This window comes from Aptenodytes patagonicus, chromosome 7 (assembly GCF_965638725.1).
Source record: "Aptenodytes patagonicus chromosome 7, bAptPat1.pri.cur, whole genome shotgun sequence".
Taxonomy (NCBI): domain Eukaryota; kingdom Metazoa; phylum Chordata; class Aves; order Sphenisciformes; family Spheniscidae; genus Aptenodytes; species Aptenodytes patagonicus.
Genome location: NC_134955.1, coordinates 943,727 through 963,114, shown reverse-complemented (window position 1 = coordinate 963,114; position 19,388 = coordinate 943,727). Strand labels below are relative to the sequence as shown.

Genomic DNA, 19,388 nt, shown 5'->3' with positions numbered 1-19,388 from the left:
GATCTATGCAGACATAACCTCCTTTTAATAAAAAATAATAAATTAAAAAACTAGCTGCCTGTAATTGCTTGATTACTATTGTGCCGAAGAACTTGTGTCAAAGGACTTACGCATCTGAGACTCTTAAAATGGATTGCATTGAATCTTGGTGCTCTTCCCGCTTTAATGCGTTTTTGACTTGATATCTCTATTGTCATCTTTGCATGTTCAACTCGAGTGTTTCTCTTGACGTTCCCTGTCGCAGCCTGTCAGTGATGAAAGCTGGGTTAGAGTATTAGCTGTAAATGTGTTACAACACGGCAAGACGTTGCTACCTGTTCCACACTGGAAGACGGGTCTAGCATTTGGACTTTGGAGAGGGAGGTGGATTTCTCACAGTTCTAGGAAATGTATGTAGAAAAAAGGTGTGTGGGGGATATCAGTTTTCATTTCGGGTATTGCTACTTAAAGCATTCCTATGCTTAGGTTCCAGAAAAGATATTTTATTTAGGCTATTGTTTGTTTTGGCATTCCTTATGTGGTTAAACAGGGAAGACGGTCACTGTGCTGTTAATGACTCTACTTCATTGTTGGAAAAATCCCCTTCCTTCAATCTCTACCAGACTTTTTCTAACTTCAGAGCAGATGTGGCATGAACAAAGTCATGTCTATAGTACTCAGTTTTTGACAGATGCTCTAACTCACTGGAATACTAACGGGCTATAAAGCCCCAGCAAATGAAGGATGTGTGGTGAGTGGCCAGAAGGGCAGACTGCTGCTTGCGAAAGCTTGAAGAGAAAGAGGTGGCTGATGCTGGTTTTTAAGGCAAGCCACAGTTGTTTATTTTGGGTTTTTCCTCTCTGAGTACTTCTGCCAGAGGCTCAGTCTCTCGGTGAGGACAAAAGAAAATAGGATGAGAGTTGCAAGGAAACCACTGGTCCATATAGCCTGGGAAACGTTATCCTCCCCAGAGCATGGTTATATAGGATGCCTGGTCTACCACTGCCAAACCCCGCTCTGCCTGATTTATTTTTTAAATTCTAGTCCTCTTGCAAACTCCAGAGGCTGTGTGTGGTCAGTTTGGCCTCTTGTGCAAGAAGAATTCCAATTTTGGGGGGAAATAGTCTGTCTGACTTGATAAGCATCCTCCTAATTTCCAGAACCTGTTTTTCTTATCAGAAAAACATGGATATACGTAAATGTTTGCTCCCCACAGAGCACTCCCATTTGGGCACTAGCCAAGGGAGGTATCCCGTGTGTAACGGGGTGTAAGGGGTCAGTTACCCCAAAACATGTCGGGAAGAATCTGACATCTAGAAAAGCAATGTGCAAGCCACAGTGGTTTTCAATTCCTAAGTTTCTTTTAGTTAATGCATATATAAGCAAGTCAATTAAAACACATTGGGCTTATTTCAAATAGATAATCTAATTATCAGCTTGATTAAACCATATCAAATGAACAGTTCTTATAATTCAGTAGCTTTGTTCTAATCACTGCAAAAGCAGTAGTAGCTTTAATTAAGAGCCTCAAAAGTGGCAGACCAGTGTCGATTGTGTCAGTTGAGGGGTGTTCCAGCAAATACCCGATTGCAGGGAGGATCGAACTGTTCCTAGGTTGATGCTAATATGAAGACCGACTCTTTAGTGCCAATAAAGGGAATCTGGCTATGTAATAAATACCATTAAATGCAAGCAATTGTCCTTCTCTGCTGTTTCCAATGCTCAGATACAGGCTTAATTAAATCTATTCCAATATCACTCAATTAGGCTGACTTTTTGTAATGTTTATAGGTTAGTATCACCTACCTGTATCCTTCCTTAGCGTAAGACCTACAGCTTCTTACGTCAATGTGTGCTTCTTCAGACTGCAAAATTGCTTGATTCCTCAAATACCTGACACAAGCCTGCTGCAGGTCACTTGCTGAAGTTGAAATGCAAGAGTACAAAGACGTGGTAACCCTTCTGCTAAAAATGGAACAGGAAAGCTAAAATTCAGGTTTAGTTTGCTGGATAACTCAGGAAGTCAACACATGGCTGAAGGGGCACTCCGGACGGTGCCGTTTCTCTCTTATCGCTTGCTTACTAAATACTTAGAGGCCATTCAGCAGTAAGCTCCTACTCGTGGTGTGGCTGGAAAGCCTGGGATGTACTCATTGCATGACTGTAGGTGAGCAGCCAGCCTCTGCTACTGATGCTTCGGGTGAAGGCGATCAGCAGTTGCCTCCATTTCTTCTGGGTTTGATGCTTTCTCCCTGCCTTTCCACGGAGACCTCTTGCGATGTATTGCTTGGAGGGAGCCATCCTCCTCCTGACCCTGGCATGCCTCGTGCGTTTGCAGGAAAAGTTCCCTCTTACAGTAGATCAGAGCCAGACCACTCCTGTAACGTTTGACCTGACTGGGAAAGTCCAGGTGTGCTGAAGCTGTCTGGCCTGCCAGCAGCTTCGTTAGGGTGCTGGGTGTTGGTTTGCTCAGCCGTGCCTTCAGCAAGGCAGTTCCTGTTCTGGGTGCAGATTCTTATCTCTTTCTTTTTATATTTCAGTAATTTGTGTTGGTTTCAAACAGTGACTTGATATAGCATCTAGATGAAAAGTCAGGAATGACATACAGATGAGTAATTCTTTTTCCTCCCATAAATGTATTTTTAGGGCCTCTCTGCCGAACATGATGATTTGGTTGTTTAATGTCCACGACGTTTATAAAATGCAACTGTAGGGAACGACAACAGCAGCGAGTAGCCAGGTTCGAACCTGTATAGGCATTTGCATGTATTTAATTTATTAATGTTGGCAGATCTCTGCTTAATAGACCAAGTTTACTTTTCACATGAGTAGGTGGACTTCTTGTTTTTCTTTTGTCTAATTGTTTCAGAAAACGACAATGAAACAGCCTGCCTGTATCAACATGCAAGCAGTCAAATACCTGGGATTTATTTCTGCTGGTATGCCCTGGACCAGCATTCAGATCAGCTTTAGTAGATTTGATGAGAACTTGTAACGTGTTAGAAACAGCATCAGTGTAACAGGGAACGTACTTGGACTGGGAGCTGGGTGAAACAGCTTTCTGGCCGTACCCTGGTTTTCCCAGCTGCTGTGACATTTGCCATCACCGCCTTGCTTTTAATTACTATCGTGTTCTATGGCTTAATATTAAACCACATCTCATTGCATCCTGTCTCTTAATTGGCTTAACTGGCCATCACCCAAAAAGACTCTACTGTGTATAGAAACAGGCTTCCCCAAATATTTCCTAATTGGCAGTTGGTGCTTTGTGAGGAGATGGGTCTCTCTCGGCGATATTAATAGATGTTTTCTTCTGTTCGTTCTCAGGATTGGACATTGATCCTATGACGCATGCCCGGAAGAAACAACTTTTCCTTCTGAAACATCCAGCTGGTTCTGCTGGCCAAGCTTCATCACCAACAGGCAGCAGGAGGATGGACAGGACCGAGGCAGAGTGTGGCGAGCAGAGAGACAGGGATGCCACTGAGGCTCCCAACTGTCCGAGTGGGTTTGTGGGGACGAACAAAAGCAAGAATTTGCATGAAGTGCGAAAGACGTACCCACTGCGGAGACGACTGCTCCCCTCGGTGAACAAAAAGACCTGCAAAGTGCTCCTCACCAGGCTGGAGGATGTGGCTGGATCTCTGTCGAAACAGACCCAGAGCTGTAAAAAAAAGGACCTTCCCAGTTGGATGGAGGGTTTGGGACCTGCTTTGTTCTCTGAACAAGTTCAGCCTGTGGGAGCAGGGAAGAGTGATTCATCTGGGGAAAAGTGCACAATAACTTATCCAGGGACAGAGCAAGACCTTGATACTGCTCCTTCAGAGCCCAGGAAACGCAGGCTGGCCTCGCTGAACGCAGAGGCAGTGAACAATCTGCTTTTTGAACGGGACGATGGCTTATTATCCGGCAGGCGTTTTCGGAGAGACTCTGTTAAAGCTGGTGGAGACTGCACCGTTAAGAGCTTGCATTGCAAAGCTGCTGAGAACTGGCCTGCATTGGAAAAAACAGCTGTGAAAACAGGTAAAGGGAAAAACCGGCATGAGCCCAGTCAGAAATGCAGTAGCTGTGACCATTCACTGGATGAGGTCTTTGATGATGGGACAAAGAGGGAGGATGGTGCCATCTCCTATCATCCCACCCCAAAGAGACTGGCTAGCCTGAACGCCGTGGCCTTTCTGAAGCTGACCCACGAGAAAGACCAACCCCTGAAGCAGAGGAGTAAATCGGACGGAGAGGGCAAGTCCGAGAACCACTGTTCAAAATCTACGCTGAAATGGGCCAAAGCCGGTAGGAAGAATTGCGTCAAATCCAAGAAGGAAATGGCTAGCTTAAAAACAGAAGGTCAGCATGGCTGGCGAGGACTCACTCTAGGCGCTTTTGGGAAAGGAGAGCAGCAGGACTCCTCTAGGCTCTACGGGATGGCAGAACCCGTCCCCTACGAGTCGCTGTCTAGCTCCTATGCTAGCACAGAGGGTTTCTACCACAGACTGCCTTTGCTTATGGGTGGACAAGCTTCCATGAAGCCGGAGTATGGAAGACCCGGAGAGAAATCCCCGACCCCCAAACAGGAATTTCATCAGCCTTCCTTTCCCGTGCAGCAGTTCCCTCCCTTGCCTGTGCCCGGAAATCACACGGATTGTGGATGTCTCTATGAATCCTCAGATCTGACTCCATTGAACGGGTTTTACGTTTATTATGGCCAAAGTGGATACAGTGGCTACTCTCACTGCTCCGTTTACCCCAAGGACGAGCTTTCACAATCCGCTACCTGCGAGGGGCTCTTGGTATCGCCCGGTTCCTTGCCGTCAGGTGCTCATTTCCAGCCACTCCACTGGTGTAACTCTCCGTACTGTTGTGGAGAAGGAACAGCAATTAACAGTTACAGCGTCTGTGGAGTCGTGCACGTGCCAGAGGGCAGGATTAGCAGCGTGCATGCAGGACGGAACAGCTACCCCTACAAAATGCCTTTTGCAGCAGGTAAGGTGCAAAGTGTGAGCAAATCTCGTTCGGCGTTCCTAGGAGAAGAGGGCTGGTTCGGTGTGGTGGCTAATGAAGGTACCTTGTTGCCAGGAGGCAAGCTCCCTCTGCGCGTGGTGCGTCTCAGCTTTGGCAGCCAAACTGCGGCTCGGAGAGAATCCGTGTTTCACCTCCCCTTCCCCCATTTTTAGCCCTGAGGGGTTTTCCCACTGAAAGGTCTTATTGGTGTGGAAAGCATAGAATTGGTGAAAGGATTTGGGCAGTGAGAAGGTGACTCATGACTTGTTATGCTGGAGCTAACCGCTTAGCTTTGATCTGTGTAAAATGAGTGGGTTTTAGTTCCTACATGCTCTGCAAGGCTTCTCGCCATCCTGCTGTGCCGCTCTGAGCGGAGGGTCTAAAGCACATCGGGCTGAGTTACTCCTCTGTTCCCAAAAGCTCGCTCTCGGGACTGAAGCATCCTTCCAGAGCAGAGCGGTGTGAAGAAGCAGGCATTGCCTCGGTCATTAGACTCTTACTGGTGCAAGCTGTATGGACGATGCAGTCTTTTAAGATTTTTTTTGTAGATCAGATCTAGCATGGCTGTGTAGCAATTCAGTTTGAGTCTACTGTTTGGACAGACGCTTGAGTTTCACTGTGGTGATACAAGTGCCAGGTATGCTGTTCATTTGGTGAGTAGTGGTCCCATCTTTGCTCTTAAACAATGTCTGAAAATGAGAACAGGTGACGGTGTAAGAGGTGATGTAGTCATTTGCCTGACTCTCTTCTGTCCCCTGTCTGTTTTTCAGACTTTGTCCTCCAGTGTGCCTTATCTTGAAGCTTTGCCTTTGCTGTTGAAAAATATCTTTTGAAATATTTAAAACTGAATTGTTGTGTGGGGGTTATCGGACACCAGTACTTTGTATAAAAGCCACCCTGCTAGACAGCCCTGCCGTTGGCAAACAGTACAGTCTATAGATGAGGCTGCTTTTTCAGCTGTTGGGAGTGTAAACATCAGTCTTTCAATTAACCACGTGTTCGAGTCAAAAGGAGGCATGACTTATCCACTTAAAACAGATTTTCAGGTAGGTGGATGAAGTTTTGGTTCAGTGCTTGGTTTGAACAAGGCTTTGTCGTCTTCCGTTGTAGGAAGCTGCTGAAACTTGGGAGCATTTGGTTGAAGTATAATTTCCGTTTTCCCTAAATATCCCCGCTGTCACGGTGCCGCTTCCTACGGTAGCAGCTGCACAGTGTTCGCTAGTGGCTTCAATGCTCTTTAAAGTTGAATGCTTGTAAGACAACTAGCTCAGCAATGTGTTCCTGTCTGACAGTTTTCTGTGGAGTGCCCTGAGGTCATGTCAGCCTACTTTGCTCCTGAAATTTTGCATGCCGGTGCCTCTAACTTCATGCAACCAGAAGGATGCAGGCGGTGCAAAGGCAGTATTTTGGGGGGTTCAGCCCTCCCTGCGAACTCGGTAATTTCTCATGGTGCTGGCAGGGGCAGTAATGGTTCCAGGGGCATGTATTTACTAGCGGTGTGTCACCCCGCTGCTATGATCTTTCTCGGTGTAGGTTTGTAAGTGGCAAGATAATTTCTTTTTCTAGCACGTTTTGGATGCGGTGCATTCTGGGTTAAAGCTGACTGTAAGTATAAATGCTTCACTCATTCTGATTTCCTTCCTGTGAGCAACTTTGATTTAAAAGCCTACAACATCAGAATAATTTAGACTTTATTTTGCAGATTGAAGTGTATAAGGAGGTCTCCTAGAATATTAACAGGGACTTACGCTTAGGAGTTGATTTTTATATGCGTGTGCGCCTCTGAAATCTCACCCTTCCCTAGAGTGGGTTATTTTAGTGAATTAAAGGAGTACTTTGGCTGGAAGCAACAGGCTCCTGTCTGAGAGCACTGGTACGAGAGGATCCAGCTTGACGTGTTGCATGCCTTGTGTTATATCTGTCCTATTTGGTGTGTTCAAGGTGTTCATAGGGCAATATCAGTGTCTGTTTGGTAGAAATCGAGGGATCAGGCTGTAATCTTGGGCAGTCGTGGTCTGCCATACGTGGGGGAGAGGCATTGCTCTCCCCGTCCCGTGGTTGGTTTGCAGCATGCAATTTGAAAGCAGGGTGGTGGGGATGAGCTTGGACAGGCTGCGAGAGGTGCTTTAGCCCCAGCGCTGGTGGAGGGGCTGGAAGTGTGTGCAACCAAGGAGGGAGTCCCGGGGGTGCCAGCAAGGCCGAGTCTGCACTGCTTTCCTGAAGTTTAGTAGATACTTTTGTGAAGCTTCATCCTACTTTAGTTCAAGCTTGAAAACTGCTTTTGTAAGCAAAATACTCAAGAGGTGATTCACTGCTCTATGGGTCCTGTGCCTGCCAAGGCCAGGCAGGATACCTGAACTCGCATCCTGATGTCTTGGCTCGCTGAGGGAGTTGCTGCGGTATTTGCAGCTCGGGGTCAGCAAAGTCTACGATGGTCCGTAGCAGTCCTCATGCTTGCAGTTCAGCAGCGGCTTTGTTGCAGCCCTCTTGGGGAGCGTAAAGTGGGAGACTGGAGGCAATAATTTCCTGTGATTGCGAGGGGATCTCAGCAGTTATTCAGCTGGAGCTTGGTGACTTCAGATGTTTTTTCACTTTTAGATTTATTTTTTTGCAGCTCTGCAGCAGTGCAATCCCACAGATCTGCTAGGACATGCTCCAGTCTGGAGGCATCTCCTGGGGGTTGCCTGAAGCTGCCCTTTTTGTCACCCCAAAAAGCACACTTTCTGATTTAGGGAGTAGGGGTGCGTTGTATATTGGTCTGGGAGCTTTCTTCCTGCTGACAGTAGGTAATTCAAATCTGACTTGCTCTTCTGTCGGACACGTTGGCCTGGGTTGAGGGCTTGTTTTGTGACTCCTGGAGCGGTGTGAGGTGTTCTGGAATGCTTTTGAGAGGCAGCGTCAGCCGACTTACTAACCTGTGTGGTTAATGCGTCCGCTTTAGGGACGCGGTTTTGCTGAAGGCAGCAGTGTGCATCGTCTTACATAGTTTCGTTCCACATTGTTTCATATTTCTGGAGTTAATTTGGAGAATCTTCTCAATTTTCCCTGATTAGTAGAATTTGACTTTTTGAAAGAAGTTGGCTGCTTCTGCTAGTGTGGTTTAATCCTTCCCATCATTTTGATAAGCCTTTTATTTCTTTTATACATATTGACAGGCTGGAACTGCTTTGGGCACTGGCCAGCCTTATGTGTATTACTGGCTGGCATTTCTTTGGGGGATTTCAGATGGGTTTGTTGTAGTGCAGTGTCATCGGCAGCAACATATTGGAGCATCGCAGGCTTAGAAATATCTTTGCTTTTAGAATCCAGTGACAATGCAAAATGAAATTACAACGTGAAGAGTCTTTACTGCTATGATGCAATAAAGGGAATTTCAGGGGAAAGCGGTGGTAGTTTGGGACAGTCTTGATTGTGTAGTTGTCTTATATTTCAAATGAGATACATGCCTCTTTTCTTCCCTTCTGTTAGAAGGCTGCAAGTCTCTGGACCAGCTGAACCTCACAATCCCTGTGGCAGGGCACCCCGCGTCACCTGCCCACCCGCTCTCAGGATGTCCTGTACCCAGCGTGCCACCGGCTGCAGAACCCGTTCCTCATCTGCAGACCCCCAACTCTGACCCTCAGACCATGGCCCGAGAATGTCCACAGAGCTCAAAGCCTCCCAGCGGCTCCAAATCCGGTCTCCGAAATACTACGGGCTGTCTCCACGCATCTGACAGCAAAGCAGCGGGAGGTCATTCCCATCCGAAGCAGCAACGCATTAGCAGGCGGAGAGCTACCAATGGCTGGATACCCGTTGGCACAGCCTGCGAGAAGGCCGTCTACGTTGTGGTAGGTGTCTGTGGAGTGCTGGTTTGTGTGTGTGTGTATGGCTATACCCATTTGTGCATCTTCAATGGACTAAGATCATGAAGGCTTGAGAGCGTTTTGGGTCTCGCTGCAAGGCGGAGGTGGTCACTAGATGCCATCTAGAACCTCTTGGACAAGAAAATAGTGCCTTTTGGCCGAGCTGCTGTTGGCTTTGTTTTTCTCATGTGCCCTGCTATTACCTTGCACAGCATGATAGGCAGTTTGGAAAGGAAGGAAAACCTGCTACTCCTGTGCTAGCGTCAGCTGAAATGCCATGATGATGAATACTTCTGGCTTCAGCGTTTGCAAGGGTGGCACCTGTTGCACCTGTGAGTCCATCCTACAGAGAGATCGTCCTCCAGCTTCTTCCTCCTGGGTTAGGGCAAACCTGTTTGAGAACACGAGGGAGGTTTTAGCCTTGTTATAAGGAGCGGTTGTCTAAAGGTAGCTCTCATAAGGTTGTTCTTCTCACTGATGGTCTCTCTAGCCCCGCAGGGATCTCCCAGAGTGACTGAGACAGTATCCTGGCTCCCAGATGGAATTTTTCTAGCACCCAGTATCGCCCTTCTTGTAACTTACCTGGTGGCATGGCCAGTCACTCCTTCAAGGATTTCTTGTCTGTACTTTCTCATTTGTTGTGTTCAGGGGCCGAGACTGGCTCCTGCAAGATGGGAGATTTCCTGCCAGAAAATGTAATTAACTACAGTAAAGTCCACTTCAATTGAGAGAGAAGGCAATATCCTTCACGTTGTTAAAACATACGAGCTGTGGACTTGAAATCTGGACCCACATGCTGTCTGGGAAGGTGGGACAAGGCGTTGAACTGCGTGCAGTAAATGTCAGCAGCAAGGGGAGCTGTGGTCCAAGTGGACTCGTCTGTGCTGCTGCTTGATGCGGTGGTATAACCTCGAGCTGCTGAGAGCATCATCCAGGACGGGTTTTGTAGCTTCAGCTCTTAGGGCTGTGTACAGGTACCAAGGGCTGTGCAAGGATGAAGCCCGTGGAAGCCAGAGACGGGCCTCTTGCATCCGTCGCTCAGACTTTGACACTTTGAAAGGAGCAGCGCACCGTTAATCTCCTTAAGTCCTGGCGCGTAATGCTTCCGATTTTGCCTGGGCGATCTGGCAGGAGGTTAAACCCATCCTGCTCAGGCATTCTGAAATGAGTTTTTGGAGCTAAAATAAAATACCACCCCCCCCTTTATAGTCCAAAAAGTGATTATTTTGTAATGTTAGAGGGTACAAAGGAAATGTTAGCAATCTCGTTAAGGAAAGCTTTATGCCACGGCCTCCCTGCCCTGTTCATGTGAAACTTTTCATGTTTTATTTGTTTTCTTACAATGTTCGTATCAGAGAGACACATAGCATTCAAAATATGCCTAGTTTTCCGTGCCTTTGAATATGAAGGAAATGCACACCTACAGGTAGGCAGATAAAATGGTGTGTTTTCTGAAGGTTGTGTTTTTGCATGCAGAATTGAAGGAGCAATTGTTTTTTAATTTGAAATAAGGCTATTAATTTCAGAAATAAGTGCTTTTGTGAGACTTGCTGTCCCGCTGGTGAGCTGCTCCTTACTGCCAGCACTACATAGGAGAAATAGTTGTGGTTTGCTTTATTTAAAAACAGTGGCCATGTATGACCTGCGAGCACTTGGATGCTATTCTTCACTGAACTTTCCTTACCTATGAATGCCGAACCCATAGAAAAAGTAATTTGTTTGATCTGATCTTTGTTATAAACTAACCTGGTGGGAATAGAGATGCCACGAGTGGTCTTAGCTGTATGACTTTTCTCGGAGGTCTGTTGGAGTGTGGAAGCACTTATCTGAGTAGGCTTAGGCAAGTTTTTAATTTGCAGCAGGACCAAAGGAGTCTTGGATTGGGGTAGCAAACAATAAACTAACTCTTTGCCTGTACGCTCAGGTTGCTTTATTTTTTGTGTGTGTTCTAATGCTATAGAATGAACCAGAGCCGGCTGTTCGCAAGAGCTATCAGGCTGTGGAGAGAGATGGGGAGATTATCCGGGTACGAGATACTGTCCTCTTGAAATCAGGACCCCGGAAGAAATCTATGCCATACGTTGCGAAGATATCGGCACTGTGGGAAGACCCCAAAACAGGTACTGTGCCAAAAGAGTATGTATTGCCTCTGTGCTTGACAGGTGAGGGTGAGCTGGAACCCGGGGAGTGGTGGATCTCGGGAGAGCTGCAAGCTTGTTAGGGTACTCCACTGCTGCCAGACTGGGTGATGAAGAGGAAGAGATTAGCTCCACGGCTTTCATTCGGATTGTTCCAGGAACTGAAATGCTCTTTAATCGCTAGCCTGGAACTGGTAATCAAAATCTTCCTGGTCGTGAAAGCACATAATATCTGCCAAGTGCCCACCTTAGCAACGATCTCCTTTATTATTTTATTGCAACAGACATCTCAGGAGCTGCTGTTTACTCAAATGCTCTCTCCAACATCTGGGCTGGGAGTTGGTGTGGAGCACGGGCTTATCTGCAGAAGCTCTTGATGGGACCCGAGTAGAAGTGGTGATTGGAGTAGTGTGGTTTTGATGTTAAGGCCCTGTGTCTGACTAGCGATACCTGAGCCAAGGAAGCTGTGCCAAATGTAAAGTACAGGTCTTAAAAGTAAAAAAAAAAAAAAAAAAAGAAAAAGTTAGGTGTAAAAGAAGTGATCAACGTGTGGTGAGGCCCATCTTGGTCATGTCATCCTGTGACAGCAATTCTGGCACTAACCTGGGAGTTAATGCTGCAAGTACCAAGCTTTGGATGAGCATCTTTTCCAGCTTGCGGTCTGAATGGATGCTTTTTTCAGATGGAAACGTTTGATTTTTGTATTTTTGTTTGTTTGTTTCTTGTGCCTAACTGACCTCTTTGTGACGATGTAACACAAGTAGAAGCGGGTGAAGGCGTAATGGAATAGCAATGTGACCGACTTCATGCAGCTTCTTGCTGTAACAAAAGGACACCTAGTTCAGCATGAAATATTTATCGTGGCACAGCTGCCTCTACATGAGCGCTATGGGAATGAAAGGGGTGAAGCAGGAGGAGGAAGTCGGACATTAGTGGGAAAACACTACGAGAAAACTGAGGCTTGACATATTTTAATAAATCTTCTTGCAGGGGAGCTGATGATGAGCCTCCTGTGGTATTACAGACCGGAGCACACTCAGGGAGGCCGCAATCCCAGTATGCACCAGGTGAGCCATCCGAATGCGAAACTCGGGGCGAGGGTATCCTGGCATGTCTGTATTTCTGCAGGAAGAGGGGATTAGCCCGAGTAGCTCCCTGCGTTCCTGGGTGGCCTCAAACTCAGAGGGCTGAGCTTCTCTTTTGAGTAAGATGGAGCTGTCTCTTGGCTGTGATGCAGCTGTTGCCAGATGTGTTGAGTGGTGGTGTCCTATATATGGGCTTTTCCCCTATTTATTGTCATGTGTAGAAACTCTGGGCTGTAACAGAAGCTGCTGCGTTCTTTACGTGGCCGCCTCTGTGTAAGCCTTAATGTTTCTCCCCTTAATCTGAGAAAATGCTGTGCGTTAAGTGAAAAGTTGTTTTGCCTGCTACCTTAGGAGTAAGGAGGAGTGAGTTTGTACTGAATCGAGATCAGACGCCTTTCCAAAAAGGGTATTCTAATTCACCCAGAAACGCAGAGTTCAGTGCAAAAGCTCCTGCTGCAGTTCTGCAGGACATTGGAATACCTATATCATGTGCTGCCTTTTTATCGTAAATCCTTTAATCTGCTTCCTAAACTCCAGAAACTTGTTTGGTTTGTGCAGAAACGTGGATGCATCATCCTTCCCCTGTACAGATTTATGATGAGAATTAGACTGACTCGAGGATGTTGTGCCAGTATAATAGAGTTCACTTTTTAAAAGGAAAAATGTGTGAATCATTATGACTTCACACCTTGCTCTGCTTTGCATGGGCTTGTGTTGGGTGACAGAACAAGCTGTTTTTAAACTGGGGATGGAGAATTTACTGCTGTTTTCAACCCACCAAAATACTCGGTGCCTTTTTTCCTTTTTTTACCCCTTTTAATAAAAGGGGAGGGAGGGGGTGAGAGCAGGACAGGGGGACAGCCGGGGAATTGTACCTGCCTGACTTGCAGGGCACAGATGAGTTTCTAAACCAAAATGTCCTACCTTGTAGGTTTCTGGTCCATAAATGAAGTGAGACTCTAGCCGGTTGCATCGTAGTGTAGAGAGCGCCAGTAGTCTGGCCAGGAGGAATTAAGCCAGTTTTTTGCACACCTGCTTAATTACACAAGACTTCAAATGGGAGAGTGCCATTTGGGCTGAGTAGCTGGGATGGGCTTGCCAAAGATGACTCAGATAGTTTTGATTTAAGGAGTAGACCAAAACCCCAACGTGCAGAAGCAAGGTGTGCCACTTTCAGTTTCTCTGATTAAGCAAGTCCCCAAACGGTGACCCTTTTGTGAGTCTTTCCTTCCAGCCTCCTTCCTCGGGGCTGTGAGCAGAAACAAAGCCTGCAGGTAATTGTGCAGAGCATCCTTATTCCCAGAGATCATCTTTGCTGATCTAACCACACCTGAAATGCCTTCAAATGGCTCCATCTGGGTTGCCCCATATCTAACCAATCCTGCCTGCTGCAGAGCCAAGTTTCCTAAATTACCCTGGGAAAAAAGGCTATTGCTACTTCCCTCACTAAACCAGCCTTTTTAATTGAATTGGGATGAGGAAAGGGTTGGAAAAGAAGGGATTCCTTTAGCTTTGATATAGAGATGGATTAGAAAGACTGGTTGTGTGTCAAAGGGTAGTAGTAAAGACAGCAAAGTGCTATACAACTTCCATTTCAATTCTTAGCTGTACAAATGAATTGGAAGGGTTTCCAGCACAGGAAAACGAATGAAGAACATTCCTAGGAGCTCAGAGGAATGTGTGGGTGGGGAGTGCTCCGACCTCCTGCCTGCAGGAGCAGTGCTCACCGGGTTTTCTGGATGCCGTCTGAAGGCTTCTTCCACGTGGAGTCTGCACAAAGTCAGATTTTGGATAAGCTGGAGCGAAGGCACCTCTTGGAGGGGTTTTTTCTCTTTCTGAGCTTCTGCAGTACCTCCCGTGATGGACCCAGCCTTCCTCCCTCTTACCTGTCTCGTTGTCATGCCCAGGCATCGCAGTAGCGCTTTCAAAATGCTGCTTTTGTTTTTTCCAGTGCAGCATTGCAAAAGCTCGTCTCCTGGGACACTTCTCAGCGGCGGCTACAAGCTGTCTGTCATCCCCAGGAGGAAGGAGGAGGCTGAGTGGTGTAGCTGGTAGTGGCCTTGCTGCTGAAGTGCTTTTGTAACGTTGGCAGTATGTGTGGGATTTGGACACTTGGCCTCACAAAGTGTGCTGGGCAGTGTTAAACGATGGGAGAACTCTTAATGCTTTGCTCCCGTGTCGCTGGATAAAATTCTGGTGCGCACTATAGATAGGTCCCAAAACACCTGGAAGATGTCTGGATTATGTGAAATACTGGCTCTAAAGAGTATCTGCTGTGAGCATGCTTTGATGGACTCCCCTTTAAGGTGATGGGTGAAGGTGTGGAGCTGGCCCTACCTCCCTGGGGCTCCTGGCCAGCTGGGTGACCCCTTCCTTCCTTCTCTTGCAGAATGAGATCTTTGCATCCCGGCATCAGGACGAAAACAGTGTTGCCTGCATAGAGGAGAAATGCTACGTGCTGACCTTTGCAGAGTACTGCAGGTAGGTGGTGCTCTTAACTTGCTGCTGTCCCCGAGACCTTCATCTGTCTCAACTTCTTGTCACTCTTTCCATTTCCAACCATCACCCAGCAGGACTGTCCCAGCCCTACAGACTTTGGTCTAGCTGGAGCTGGATGAATTACACTCACTCTACGTACAAGTTCGGTACTGCAGTCTGCGAGTGCTGCTTCCACTCTAGATTCATTACGCGTCTGTTTTGTGTAATACATGTGTTTTAAGGGGCTCACCAATGTTTGTATTTGTATGACCTTGGTACCACAGCATGTGGACGTCAGTGGAGGACAGTGCAGGAAAACTCATAACTTGGAGCTAAAAACTAAGCAAGGCAGGAGATCATCCTGTACGTCTATCCCCTGTGGTACACGGGTGCCATAGCTAGCCAGAAAGCCTGCTGATGTACTTCTGTCAGTGTTGCTACTAGACACTAGTGTATGCGCTCGCAGATCTGGGTGTTTTGGCAGCAGCATCACTCAGCGTAGTGACTAAGGCTTTTACTGTTAAGCTCTTGCTGATTGAAATGAAACTTTGTCAGTAAGAACTTCCGAGCATCCGTATTCAAGACTGCCATCCTTCGATGGATGGATGGATGCGCAGGGCAGAATGAAAATAGGGGTTGAATGGACACACAAATGCATAATGCAAAATAGTGCTTTAAATCTCTTCTGTTTTGCTGGGTGAATCTTGTTGACTGTGCAGGCTTACTACGGAGGGGATGTTTAAGCCCTAATGCAATCTTAGTCCTCCTGCTCCTAGCCTAGGGTTCTGCTGTTTGAATTTCTAAAAACAAACTGTTTTACAAACTCTTTATAAGCTGAATTTTGCTCGCTCTTTTGAAAACTCTAAAAAAACCCCCAAACCCCCCCCCCCAAAAACAAAAACCCAACCCAGAAAAACCCCAAACAAACAAAAAAAACCCCCTGAGCTTTGGATCCAAACAGCTCATTGCCTTTCCAACAGCCCATTGGAAAGCTGTTGGCAGGAATTTTTTCGTGCTGTTGTGGGTAAGGTCACCTTTGAGAGATGTTCCCTGAAGGCATCCTGAATTCTTTGTTTGCCTAAACAACAGCCTGATGCATAAGCGTTTTCTGGGGCTAATTAACAGCAACGAGGCCGAAGCAGTGAAAGCCAGGTGGATTAATTGCAGTCATCTTTCGTGCTGTATGGCATCCACCAGTACAGACATGTAAACCATGGTGCTGCTTCCTACAGTTCAGGGTGGGATCAAAAGCAATAGCTACTTCATGTCCTCCTCTTGGGCAAAGCTTAATTCTCCTCCGCGCTCCTCCCCTTCCCCTTCCACCCCTTATCCTTGGGCAGCCACGGTTGTGGCTTCCAGCGAGACAGACTGACGCAAAGAGTGGAAGATGAAACGAGTTTGTGCTAACCCTTCTCATGTAATTGCGTTGCAGATTTTGTGCCTTGGCAAAGCGTCGAGTCGAAGGGATCCCAGGCAGGAAAACCATTATGGTTCCTCCCTCGGAAGAGTACTCCACACCTCTGCACCGCAAGGTGCCCGAGGACACTGACCCTGAGCTGGTTTTCCTCTGTCGTCACGTCTATGACTTCAGACACGGGCGCATCTTGAAGAACCCACAGTAGCACCATTCTTCAGTCGGACCGCGGTGAGGATGAGCGGCACCGGAGAGCCGACGGCAGGCTGACGGTCTGGGACATCTGTGCACTCTCGACGACTTACCTTGTGCTGCTTGCAGACGAGAGCGCCCAGCGCTCTTTCCTCAGACTGAAAAGTGTGTGCGGGAGCAGATCCCTGTGGAGGAAGGCAGCAGTTGAAAGCACAGCACTTCATTAAAAGCATAAATGAAAATATATACGTATAAAATAAATATATGTATATAGATATAGGTACTTGCATATGTAAATCTATATCTATATATGTATCTAGAGATGCATATATTGGGAGGGGTTTGCAGGGGATAAAAGCCAGTAAACTGAATCCAGAGCCATCGCTGGTGGGAATGGTGGAAAGGTGCAGGAGGGATGCTTTGGTGCATTGTATGAGACAAGCTGTGACAGTTCTGTGGTTTTCGTGCCCTGATGTGAAGCGTGAGGACTGAGACGAGTTCCTTGGCAGAGCACAGGAGAGTCTCCTTTGTCCCGCAGGACAGACTGTGAGGATTCCCGGTGGGTGAGAGCTGCTTCAAAATGCAACCGTTGCTTTGGAAGCTGCCTGGATGCAGAGTGGCCTTGTGTCATGCTCGAGTAGGTTTTGCTCCGTCAGGGGAAGAGGTGACCCCTGTTTTCCATCATCTTCCTCTTCCCCTCACCTTGCTGTTCTGTGATTCACTGCCTGGACTGAGGCTTGGCAGCCAGGCTTGGAAATCTGCTCCACCGCAGAGCAGAGAGGGAGCCGGCAGGATCGTAGGCTTTACGTCCCAGTGCAGTGTTACGGAGAGCTGTGTGTCTGTCGCAGATGCCCTGATCTTGTCCCAAAGGGTCTCGTGCCCCGTGAAGCACAGCGCCAGCAGGCGTGCGTTGCTCTGAGGCTGGGAGCGCACAGTGGGCTCCACTGGTGAGAGCCATGTTTTCTCTTCTCTTCCGAGTATTGCTCTTCCTCTAATGGCTTAGGGGGCCATAGCGATAGAAGTGGGTTTACTCTTTCTTCCCCGTTTGTTTTCCTGTAATGTCATTTACAGTCCCTGTTTAACCCCATACGTCTTCAGTGTGAAGAAGCTAGAGGCTGGAGGGTGAAATGGCAAACCTTTTTCTTAAGTGTTTTTGGCTTTCTTAAATTTTAACCCCCCTCCCCTTATGCGACTGTCCTGACCCTGGGCGTACTGTTGAAGCCATCAGCGGTGCTGTCTCAGCGCTGCCTTGCAGCCTCGCCCCCTCCAAACTCATCCTGGTGTCTGAGCAAGCTCACCAAAGTGGCTTTGTGGCTCCTGAAAGGAACTGAGCATTGGGAGAGGTTCGCATCAACAAAGGCGACCCGAGCCCCACGGATACTGCCTCTTGCCTTACGTGTATAGATCCTAGATAGACGTAGTTTATCTTAATGCAAACTGTTGGAGTTTAATTCTAAAGCAAACCAAAGGACAGCCTAACAGTCCGTTGAGTCACTCACGCCAAGCTGGGAGTCCATTTCTAGATTGCACTAACGTAAAGAAGGAGAATCAACACCGTCTCGGCCCACGTTCCCGCTGGCTGGAGTCGCTCATTGAAACTAGGGATCTACATTTTTCCGGTCTTTTGGGGCTTCTGAACTCATGTTAAATAGCAGAATTGTTCCTACTGCTTTAATGTTGTCCTGTCAGTGGAGGTAGCACAACCTCTACGCCCCGCGGACACCGGCACGATGGGAACGGAGGGCTTGTTGGCTTGCTCCGACGGCTGCATGCCTGCCTGGCCTGGAGAGAAAACCCCGCGGCATCAAATCCGTTACATGGGAATAGTTTGTTAACGCAGGAGTTCTCCAGAGATTTGCTCTACATACCAAAGAGGGGAACGTGTCTAGAAGACGGATGACTTGAGAGGAGATGACAAGATCTGGCACCTGCCACAGTGGGCGAGCAGGGCACGCGTCTCCCTGCTGTCGGTGGACGATTCCTGCTCAGTGTTGCAGAGGATGCTGGAAAAGCCCTATTTATTCTTGCCTGCGTGGCCCAGGGGAAAACACCCAGCTCCAGGAGGTCTGATCGTAGGTGTGCAAGCAAGAATTTGTGGGTGAAGCATCTTATCTCATTTATACCTCAAGATACTGTTAGTGTCAAAGTAATTGCTCAGATTTCTCCTTAACAATTAACTTGGGCACTGGTGGTCTCTTGGAACGATGCGGTTGGGCTGCCGATACGGTGGTGCGGTATCGGGACGGGAGTCGGGAGCGCTTCTGGGGCTCTCGGATGACAGTGCCACAGGGGCGCAAGGAGGTGTTGGAGGAAGTGGTCTCTGATGCTACTGGGAGAGGATATTAAGTGGCTCCCCTCCTTAGCAGGGAGGGAGGATGCTGGAGAAGCGGAGCTGCTCCTGCCCATCGCAAAAGAGGGGATTGTGGCTGCCCAGCATGGCAGGGCAGAGCAGTGCGGGAGGGGAACGGGGCAGCTACACCCGGGGGCCGTGGCGCACGACGGTGGCGTGGAAGGTGACGGGAAGCCCTAAATGCACACGCTTGACTCGGTAGGGACTCCTTTGACACCCAGCCTGAAGCAGGCAAGCTGCCTGCGGCCGCCTTCCTCTAGCAAAAGTGCCATCAGATGCAGGATGCTTCAAGACCCACCTGCCAGGCAAACCCTGAGCATTGCTGCACAGTCAGGGAAGGGTTTGAAACCCAGCCTTGGAAACCACAGTAACTCGCTGAAACTCCTCCTTCTGACCCCTCTCCCCCGGCTCCCACCTTTGTCCTGGCTCCTCTCCGGGTAGAAGAGAAATTGTACTTGCCCTGGGTCCGGAACGGGCTTTGGCCCCTGTCTGGAGAGGACAAATCCTGACTCTTCTCATGTTAGAATCTGCTTCAGGCCAAGAACATTGTTCGAGATTCACGTGGTTGCTTATGCTGTTGTGCAAACAGCATGTAAATGAATTGAAATGTCTTATCCATAATGAAAATATTTCATGCTTTTTTAATCTATTAGATATGGAAATATTTTTTGAAACTGAAAATGCAGTCGGTAGAATTTAAATTGAAACGTAATACATGTAAAATATATTTTAGTTGATAATTTTGTAAAATGCACTTTTTTGTGTCTCTTCCCCGGTTTCCCAGATCTGTATTTCAGTGTTTACAGACGGAATGAGAACATTCCCTATACCCTCCTTCTGTGAGAAAGATATATTAGAAGTAATTCTTAAAAAATAAATTTGAAAAATCGTATTGATTTAGAAAACAAA

At 47.5% G+C, this 19,388-nt stretch overlaps 1 protein-coding gene across 1 annotated transcript in view; it reads left to right on the top strand.

Moving 5' to 3' along the window:
• BAHD1 (bromo adjacent homology domain containing 1) overlaps positions 1 to 19,388 on the top strand; it is a 40,874-nt gene extending 21,486 nt beyond the window's left edge. The window contains exons 2-7 of the mRNA XM_076343631.1: positions 3,307 to 4,959; positions 8,446 to 8,807; positions 10,783 to 10,942; positions 11,951 to 12,027; positions 14,435 to 14,526; positions 15,956 to 19,388. Of these exons, the coding sequence (XP_076199746.1) occupies positions 3,324 to 4,959; positions 8,446 to 8,807; positions 10,783 to 10,942; positions 11,951 to 12,027; positions 14,435 to 14,526; positions 15,956 to 16,145 (2,517 nt within the window). The 5' untranslated portion in view covers positions 3,307 to 3,323 and the 3' untranslated portion in view covers positions 16,146 to 19,388. The remainder of the gene's footprint in view (positions 1 to 3,306; positions 4,960 to 8,445; positions 8,808 to 10,782; positions 10,943 to 11,950; positions 12,028 to 14,434; positions 14,527 to 15,955) is intronic.